Raw genomic sequence first — 10,096 nt, 5'->3', positions numbered from 1 at the left:
ATTGTTGTCAGCTAGGTCAAGCAACTGGAGATGAGAGAGTTGCGATACCTCCCAAGGAATACTTCCATGAAACATATTTGACCGTAGTCGGAGAATTCTTAGCATAGAGAGGCTAGCTCCTATCCATGAAGGAATTGTGCCAGAAAACATATTGTCTCCAAGATCCAAAATTACTAAGCTTTCCAAGTTCTTTATAAGAGACGGAAAATATCCAGAGAAGCTGTTGTTGGACAAATGTACTGATTTTAATGGAGAAGCATCATTCGTCGAGGTTGTGACTTCTCCAACAAAGGCATTGCTTGACAAATCCATGTATGTAAGATTAGGCAGGTTCCATAAGCAACCAGGGAGCATTCCAGACAGGAGATTGTTTGATAGGTCCAAGAACTGTAGATGACGTTGCTTACAGAAATCCTTGTTGATGACACCTGTCAACCTGTTACTGGACAAGAATATGTAGTTGACAGATAGGAGCGACAAGCTAGCTGGAATCTCTCCCTCCAAGTGGTTGCTGCTAAGGTCAAGGAATTGTAATAAGAATGATAATTTACCAAACCCCGATGGTATCATGCCTGTAAGATGGTTATCGGACAAGTCTAGCACCCGCAGGGAAGATCCTAGCTCCGCGGGGATTGAGCTGTTGAAGCAGTTGCCAGAAAGGAGGAGGTACTGCAGGGACTCCCATCTGCTGACCTCCCGTGGAATGCTTCCGGTGAAGGAGTTGTTTGCAATACTGAAAAAGCCAAGTTCAGTCCAGTTTGAAAACAATTCTAGCGGGATGTTGCCACTGTGAAGGTGGTTGTTCCCGACATCAAAGGTTATAATTTGGCCCATCACTGAAAAGGACGGTGGCAAACCTCCAGATAGCATGTTCCACGATAGGTGCAAGGACTCAAGACTAGTAAGGTTACCGAATTCACTCGGTATGAGTCCAGAGAACATGTTGGAGGACATATCAAGAAATGAGTAAATTGCAAAAACCCACCACAATTGGGGACCCTAAGTCACAAAACCGCCACCATTCGATTTTTTTTCAAAAAACCACCAAGATTGTGCTGATAGTTTTCAAAAAACGCTGATAGCTCGATTAAAACCATTTAATTGAAAACCTGACAAGTGGGCCCCAATGACAGGTCCACGTGGTGGAGGAGAGACGGCGCAACTGGTCAACCCCGTCTCCTCGCGACTTTTGTCGACGCGCTCTCGCGGCTCCATACACGCACGGGGGCTCGCGGCTCCGGCCAGGCAGGCCGCCGGCTGACGAGCCTCCCAGTACCGCCGGCTTCTGCTCCACACAGCACCACGCTCGGCCGCCTGCCATGGCTCCCGGCCACAAGCCAAACACGGATCGAGGACAGGCCTAGGAGGTCTTGTGCCGGCCTCTGGGTGGCGAAGCGGCCGTCGCCGGATTGCACGGGGGCGTCGGGAGTAGACCACGGTGGGTGGCGCCGGACTGCAGGTGGTCGCCGGGAGAAGAACATGAAGGGGATTCGCCGCTTGCTACTGGACTACGCAGGCGGCAGGGGAGCACGAACTGCTTGAGTTTGTCGGCCATGGCGGCGGCCGTGCTCGGAGCTCGCGGGGGATGGCGCTACAGCGTGAAATAGAGCAGGGGAGATGGAGGGAAATCGATAGGAGCTCACTTCGATGCAGCAGCGAAGCTCAGTGGGCTCGGGGCAGGCTTGGAGGCGGCGAATCGAAGGCGAGGAGCGGCCGGTGCAAGCGGCGGAGAAAGGCTCGATTCGGCCATCTCCGGGCGTCCTTGCTCGAACCCGTTGGCGATAGACACCAGCGCGAAAAGGCGGAGCTAAGGGACATAGTCTGGCAGCGGTTCTTCGGCGGTGGCTACGCCGGCTATGATCGGCGGCGAGGCAATGCTCTCGGGCAGCCCAGAGGAGACCCGCGGCAGCGCGCATGACGCGGCTTAGACCAGGCGACAAGGTAGAAGGGAAGATGGAGGAGAAATAAGGGCGGGGTGGCGACGGCTTGGCTTGCCGGCGGCGACCTGCGGTCCGGCGTGGGATCCATCCGGATTGGGGCGGCGGCGGCTGTGCACACTGCGTGCACAATGGATCGAGAGCAGGAGGACACAGAGATGTGTTTTTTTATTATATGTGAGATATCACACTGACATGCGGGTCCCATGTCTATTTTGACGGTCGGTCAAACGCCGTTAGTTTTGTTTGCCACATCATCACTTGTGGTGGGACCTGTATGTCAGTTTTAGCGTTAGCAAGTGCTCATATGTGCGATCAGTGTTTTTTAAAAATTGTCAGCACAATGTTGGTGATTTTTTGAAAAAAAACCGAATGATGGTGGTTTTTTGAATTAGCGTCCCTAATTATGGTGGTTTTTTGCAATTTACTCATCAAGAAATAGTAAATTTGGAACCATATCTGGCAGAGTCTCAGGTATTGAACCCGAGAAGAAGTTACCTGATAGGTCGAAGTCCTTCAACCTAACGTTGGTGCGGTTCAGGATGAACTGTGGAAAAGTGCCGTTGAGATTGTTATCATTTAGATGTAAGGTTTGCACGGTGGACAAAGGCGAGAACTTGGCAGGGTCTGGGTTGGTTAAGTAGTTATTCCCAAGATCGATATAACGAATCCATGGGAGCTTGCCGAGTTGATGGGGGATCGCACCAACAAAATAGTTGTTGCTCAAATCCAGGTAGGCCAAGGTGAGCAGCAGCGATATGTTTTCTGGGATGGTACCGATGAGGTTGTTGCCGCAGAGGTCAAGTGTGGTGATGTTCCGGAATGCCGGGAAGTACAAGGCGTTGAGCGTGCCATTGAGGCTGAACCAGGATAGCTCGAGTGCGGTAACATGGCCGGCATTGTCACAGGTGACACCGAACCAATCACAGGTCGATTCGGCATGCGACCATGATGGCAGGTAGGTGGAATTGAGCAAAGTGGACTTCCACCGGAGGAGTGCTTCTCCTTCCGGGCTGATTGCACTGGCCATGCATAGCAGCATATGCAAAGAGCAAAGTTGTCAAAAATGAGAGCTTGTATTGTGGTGCCATCGCTCAAGGGTGTGGCTGGGTAGACTCTGTGTTTGCCCCTCCAGTCGAACAGCCAGCATGTCTATTATAGGAAAGATTTACTGCTCTTGAGATGTGAGCTGCGTTGGCAAGAAAATGGAGGTCATTACTCATTAGTCAGCAGTATAGGTTGGCAACAGTAGAATGGGTCAGCAGTGGGTTGGCAGTCTATTATACAAACTTGTCTGGACGGGCATATGTCTACAGAAACTGAAGACTTGGTCATCCTGTGAAGAAAACACCGAATCTGTCAGTGTACAGGACCCAGCCAACAATGAAAGCTGGCCAGTATGGTGGTGAATGAGACCGACGGCCATGTATATATGTGGTTGTGGTGAATGAGAGTGTCCATTAACAGAAAGCCAAGTCACCTGCCCAACTGCATTGCCCAAGTAACACAAGCTAGTCAATATCTGGGAGCTGACTGTTGAAGCTCCTTTTTCCCCTGAGGACACACAAGCTCAGTTCAACAGTGCCATTGTGTCACGGAAGAGAAGTCGGTCAATGGGAGTGACCACAAAGGTTCAACATCACTGTTGCTAGAACAAATTACCATCCATGAAAATGGTTTCCAAAAGGAGCAGCGAAATCAAAGAACAGGAAAAAAGCCAGAAAATACGAACATGATCTAGAAAAGAATGACAAACTAAGTAGTATCACAGGCCACAGGAAAGGAACTTCCAAAAAGTCGCAAAGGAAAGTGATAACTCTTAATTAAGCAACAGCGCTCTGTATTTGAGCTTCTGTATCTACAAATCACCTAGTTATCCAGGAGCTCTTTTATGGTACAAATGCTAATTTCAGTATCCCGGCAAACCTGCTGTACTTCTGAGAATGAGATGCAGAAGCATATAGGAATTAGTTATCACAAAAAGTAGACAGAAAAGGTAGGTTACCCAAACAATAGCCGTAATGCAAGAGCACAACTTCGATAGATGCAAATACTGAGACGGTTTACATGCTGGTAAACAACCGAGTCTGCAGGTTAACTTGAAAAGAGACGATAAGACACAAGTATCCAATGGCTGCACAGAACAGAGCCTGCATCCATGAAATGCAAACCAAAAGAATAATGAAAACTCAAATCTCTAGAAGATTACAGTATTAAAATTACAGAACACTAATCAGGCTGGAGGAACAATCAAACTAAGAACTGTTCGAGCAATCGATTGTGACTTCGGAAAAGAAGAAGATGACTGGAAAGAGTGCACAAGCTCCCGGTCAGAGAAGGCATGCGACAGGGTGTACTACTCCAGTAAAAAGCTTTGCCTGATAAGACCAAATGTGCAATACAGAGAGTAGTATTTGGTAAGATGAGGATACCATACACCATACACAAACACATATCGCAGCAACTGCAAAATCAAGAAAACAAAAAAAGCAGCCACAAAATAGTTGAATTGGTTGTCTATTTCCTACTACGACTAGTACAGAACTGTAATTTTTCCCTCTCCCTCCATATGACAAATCAAGCACGTAATCTCCTTGCAGGGAGAAAATCTATTCACCATTCAAAGGGGAAAGAGCCAACTTAATTTCTGTTTGCATCCTAAAAAACTTAAATTTTTTTCCAAATTCCAATTTTTTTATTTCAAAGCAATGTATGGATTGCTTTTTATTTTGTGACTATAGGGAAGACGCCAAGATGCACACGCATGCATACCAAAACACACACACACATTCACTCGATCGTCATCTGGTCGCACACTTCACCATTGAGACATCGTTGAACGCTCTTAAGGTTCTCAACTTAATGTTGGGTTTCGAGGAACCTTGTACGCACACCATAGGAACATGTAGCACTGAGATGGAATAAGATAGCATGTCCTGGTGTGACAGGCAAATGACTGGAAGAAAGTCGTCAGGTTCCATGTACGGCAAGCTGCCGTCGTGGGGGTGTCATTGCCAGTGATGTGGCACCATTTTCTCCAGGGAACAATTTTAGAAGAGAAGTAGAGCGTGTGATCCCCTTGAAGACCGTTACATGTAGTTAAAGCCTTGATACAGATGCTGTATCGGGAGAAGTACTAGAATATGGAGTAAAATTTCAGTGCATGCTGGAGGTTTCACTATTTGAAGGGGAGGTAGGCTTCAAGGCAGTTCCAATGTATGCTAACTAAAACTGCTATTCTACTCTGAACAACAGGAAAAATCATGCACAATAGGCTTTATAAATATTATAAGATTTACAACATACACTTACAAAAGCATGAGCGAGACACAAACCATTACCCTGACTAAAGCTACACAACAAACTTGTCTAGAACCTTGAGCAAAATATGTCCACTGGAACATTGGTAATTCTTGAGCGTACTGGGAACAGAAACAGGTATAATTATCACGACGCTTACATCTTGCTTCATCTTCATTTGATGTGGTATCATTCAATACTTGGACAACTTTCTATACCTCGGATATGCTTCATCTTCCTCATAACTTTCTGTTGCATGGCATCTATGCAACTCAAGAAAGCACATCTCCAGGGCTTCCAGAAAAACAATGTGCCAAACCATATCCAGAAACCAAATATTGTTCCAGCAATCACTGAGTAGTACATCCACATGGTTTCAAGTTCATCATGATATTCCTTTCCCACATCCGATGTGGTCGTTGGACTTGAACCATGTTTACATGAAATGTTCAATAGAGAGCCACAAAGTCCCAGGTTATTGCTATAAATTGACGGGTCATCCAATGTTTGGAGTTGATTCCCTGTAGGTATCCGTCCCGATAGAAGATTGTTCGAGAGATTAAGGGAACTGAGGAATATCAGGTTTGATATGCTAGAAGGAATAGGACCTGATATCTTGTTCCAAGAGAGGTCAAGAGATTCTAAAAACTTTAGGCTGCCGATATCCTTCGGAATACTACCAGATAGACAATTTCTTGACATATTTAGTAACTGGATGCCTCTAAGATTTGTCAACTCCAGAGGTAGAACACCAAAAAGAGAATTGGCAGAGAGATCAATACCTGTCACAAATGCATCTCTTCCCCGGAAAATGTAATCCTGTCCTTTCCAAATTACGACCATAGTGCCACTGTATATATATCCAAAGGTGGCATATTGTAGGATGATTTTTATACCTGGCTGCACCGTGGGTGCCTGCCTCATGAAGGATAAGTTGAGGAAACTTTCTGGTATGGAACCTATAAAATTATTCTCAGCTAGATCAAGCAGTTGGAGATGGGAGAGTTGTGATAGCTGCCAGGGAATACTTCCATAGAACATGTTTGATCGGAGTCCAAGAATCCTCAACAAAGGATTGCTTTGCCCAATCCATGCAGGAATTACACCAGAGATATTATTGCTCCCGAGATCCAAAATAACAAGGCTTCTGAAGTTCTTCAACACAGCTGGAAAACAACCTGTAAAGTTGTTGTCTGATAGGTGCAGGGACCTTAGTGAAGAATTACAACTTGAGGTAGGAATTTCACCAGCAAAAGCATTGCTCGATAAATCTAAGGATTGCAAATCTTTCAAGTACCAAAAGCAACCAGGAAACTCACCAGACAACTGATTGTTTGATAGATCCAAGAGTTGCAAAAGTGTTAACTGACAAAAGGCAGATGGCAATTCTCCCATGAAGCTGCTGTTGTTTTTATTTTTGGCCGCCTTGACAGACGGCAACTGCCTGTTGTCAATATTAGGTATGATACCCGTAAACTTGTTGCCAGACAAGATGAGAGCAACAAGATTTATCAGCGCGGACATGGTTGCAGGAAGCTCTCCGTCAAGGTGGTTGGATCTGATGGCAAGGAATTTCAAAGATGTTGCATTGCCGATATGAGATGGTATCACTCCAGTAAAGTGATTCTTTGACATGACCAAAAACTGCAAGTTCGGCAAGCTGCCCATCTCTACTGGGATGGAACCAGTAAAGTTGTTGTTTGAAAGGAGGAGAGTGATTATCTCTTTACAGTTACCAATCTGCGATGGGATGCTTCCAGCTAACAAGTTTTTGGCTACATCGAATACCGCGAGGTTGGTCAAGTTTGAAAACAGCTCTGCCGGGATGGTACCATCGATATAGTTGTCATGTACAATGAACCAGGACATTGCTTGCATCCTGGCCAAAGATGGTGGCAAACTTCCAAATAGTTGGTTATGTGCCAGGTCCAAGTGCTCGAGATTAGTAAGGTTCCCCAGCTCGGGTCGAAGAGTAGAAACCAAACCAGCATTTCTGATATTGAGTTGCTCTAGTAACTGAAGCTGCCCAAGAGAGCCTGGGATCAACCCACCAAGTGAATTGTTGCTTAGTGAAAGAACTCGCAATCCAGGTACCATCCCAAGCTCCTCTGGGATCCCTCCTGTAAGATTATTTTCGTTGAGAAGCAGTATCTCAAGCTTCTGGAGCCTCGAGAGTGAGCGAGGTATCAAGCTAGAGAATCCATTAGCTGACAGATCTAGATACCTCAACCTTGGGACCATTTCCGGCAGTGAATCTGGTAACAGCCCTGAGAAGTCATTACCTGACAAATCAAGGAATTGCATCCTCACATTGGTGTAGTTGAGGATAAATTGTGGGAAGGTTCCACTGAGATCATTGTTAGCTAGAGATAATAGCTTCAGGCTGAACATAGGCGAGAACTTGTCATATTCTAGGTTAGTCAATTGGTTATTTCCCAGATTAACCTCGGCAATTATTGGTAGCTTGCTGAGTTGGTAGGGGATGGCACCGACAAGATTGTTGTTGCTCAAGTCCAAAATGGTGAGCGTGGGCAAAAGGGATATGTTTGCTGGGATGGTGCCAACAAGATTATTGCTGTTGAGTTTGATCTTGATGAGATTCTGGTACGCAGCAGAGTAGAAGGCGTGTAGCGTACCATGGAGCCCAAAGCCGGAAAGGTGGAGCTTGGTAACATGTCCGGCAGCGTCACAGGTGACGCCAGACCAAGAGCACGTAGAGTTGGCAATTGACCACGAGGGCAACGGGTTGGCACCAATCAAAGTGGACTTCCATCGGAGTAGTGCTTCAGCTTCAGGGTTGATTGCCTTGGCTGCGCATACTAGCAGGAAAACTGAGATGTGGAAGAGTTTCTGCAGTGCCATTGCAGCAGGTTATAGTGTTGGTAAGAAAATGGCAAGCTGCAGGGTGCTCTATGCATTGCATTTGGAAATAGATAGAGTACACACAGAACGAATGCACAATTGCACAAAAGTACAAATACATTGTGATGCTATCGCTGAACAGGTATATGGGTGCAAAGACTTCAGAGTTGGGGTCGTGGGAGGGAAATAACAAATCTAGAGTCAGTGCTTTCAGGCCACACTCTTGGGCATCCTGATTCCCAGCCTCACAGGGAAGTGACTAGTAGTCTCCAGTAAGGTCATAACCGATGACTGACTATGTGTATGTCAGCTCACGGTGCCTCCAAAATGTCACAAAGAAAGAAAAACGAGTACAACCCTTCATCTTAGTTTGCCCCTGTGGATGTGAGCTTAAGTACTAAATCATCAGATTATGCAAATAAGTTTTCAGGGACGATACAACAAGATTGTTTTTGTTTAGGTTGATGAGGTTTTGGAAAGTTGCAGGGTAGAAGGCATGGAGTGTACCATTGAGGTGGATGTTAGGATATACACGGCCGACGGCATCAGTTGCAGGTGCCGCTGAACCATGAAGACGGAGAGTTGGCCATCGACCACGAGGACAGTGAACTGGCACCAACCAAAGTGCTTCTTCCAAGTTGATCGCCTTGGCTGTACACATTAGCAAAAAAAATTGAGATGTGGAAGAATGCCGCATCTAACAGTAATGTGACTCAGGAGAAGCCCAGCCAAATGTGCCTGATAAAACAATGATATCGTAGCAATTTTAGAATTACAGATACTAATCAGGCGGGAAGAACAACCAAATTAAGATCTGCCTGGGCAATCGATTGTGACTTTGGAAAAGAAGACGAAAGGAGTGCACAAATTCCCAGTCAATAGAGCGCGTGGAATGAGGTGTACTAGTTCAACATCTTGCTAGATCAGACCACATGTACAAGATAAGGACACCACATCTCAGACAAACAAATTTCACTTTCGTAGTTGCCAAATTAAAAAAAAAATAAGGCGGCCAATGAATTTACAGATGATGACATAACGAGGTCTCATATCTCTTTCCTCTCCATTGTAGGAAAAAACAAGCGGATTAAATATTGAAGAAACGGCCTAAGAAATGCGTACCTTTCCCAGAGACTCCTAGCCGTGGTTGGTCTGTCGACCGGCGGCCCCGACGAGGGTTGGGGAATGGGCGCTCGTGCGGGGCGGTGGTGGGCGGCGAGGTGGTGCCAGGCGGAACGGTCTCGTGTTTTGGTAGGGGGTGCTCCAAAGCCGCGCGGCGGCGGGGGAGGGCGACGGCGGCACTGCCGGCCGCCGAAGCGAGGCGGCGAGGTGCAGCAATCGGCAGACAAGCATGAAGATTTTTTTTTTTTCGAGACATTGACAAGCATGAAGATAAAAGTCAGTAAACTAAGTTGGGCCTTCGGCCTCCCCCAAAACACCGTTGCCGCCTTCGGCCTCCCTCAAAACACTGTTGGGCCTTCGGCCAGGCCCAGTGAAGAGACCACTCACTCTCTCAGTCAGATCGAATTCTGAATTAAGAAGTTTAATTCGTTTGCCAAAAAGTGTAGTGTATAAAAAATGGGGGCTACTACGCGTCCGCCGCCGTCGCCTCGCGAGCCGTGGGATCTGACATGGATCTAGTGGGGTCAACATCTTATCTCTACTTTGCAACAAAGACCTTGTTGCACAAATATTTGTAATAGAGGTTGTGTTGCGGGATTTTTGTGCAACAGAGGTTGTGTTGCGGCATACTTTTGCAATAGAGATTGTGTCGCGGATTCTTTTTGCAAGAAAGGTCTTGTTGCGGATATTATTTTTTGCAACAAAGGTCTTATTGCATCTTTTTTGCAACGAAGGTCTTGTTGTCGATTTTTTTTTTTGCAACAAAGGTCTTGTTGCACATTTGTTTTTTGCAACAGCGGTGATGTTGCAGAAGTGGACGGCGCCCTGCATCATCGGTCTCGAGCAGGTCTTCTTCTTCATCACCCGGTAGCAGC

At 46.3% G+C, this 10,096-nt stretch overlaps 1 protein-coding gene and 1 pseudogene across 2 annotated transcripts; both read right to left on the bottom strand.

Moving 5' to 3' along the window:
• Positions 1–557: 557 nt before the first annotated feature.
• Positions 558–3,028, bottom strand: LOC119325816 (annotated as a pseudogene).
• A 928-nt stretch (positions 3,029–3,956) lies between these two features.
• On the bottom strand, positions 3,957–9,423 carry LOC119321995 (LRR receptor-like serine/threonine-protein kinase GSO1). 2 transcript variants are annotated; one of them, XR_005155331.1, is made up of 3 exons: positions 9,222–9,423; positions 8,607–8,750; positions 3,957–4,087 (listed from the first exon to the last, which is right to left on the bottom strand). XR_005155331.1 is itself a non-coding variant. In XM_037595492.1 (2 exons), the coding sequence occupies exon 2, from the start codon at positions 8,097–8,099 to the stop codon at positions 5,427–5,429; it is 2,673 nt and encodes an 890-aa protein (XP_037451389.1). In that variant the 5' UTR covers positions 8,100–8,750; positions 9,222–9,423; the 3' UTR covers positions 5,233–5,426. The 2 variants fall into 2 exon arrangements, 1 of the variants encoding a protein (XP_037451389.1); XM_037595492.1 differs by lacking the exon at positions 3,957–4,087 and having other exon boundaries at positions 5,233–8,750.
• Between the last annotated feature and the right edge of the window lie 673 nt (positions 9,424–10,096).

Source organism: Triticum dicoccoides, chromosome 6B (genome assembly GCF_002162155.2).
Source record: "Triticum dicoccoides isolate Atlit2015 ecotype Zavitan chromosome 6B, WEW_v2.0, whole genome shotgun sequence".
In the NCBI taxonomy this organism is placed as follows: domain Eukaryota; kingdom Viridiplantae; phylum Streptophyta; class Magnoliopsida; order Poales; family Poaceae; genus Triticum; species Triticum dicoccoides.
This window is presented reverse-complemented; position numbering and strand designations above follow the sequence as displayed.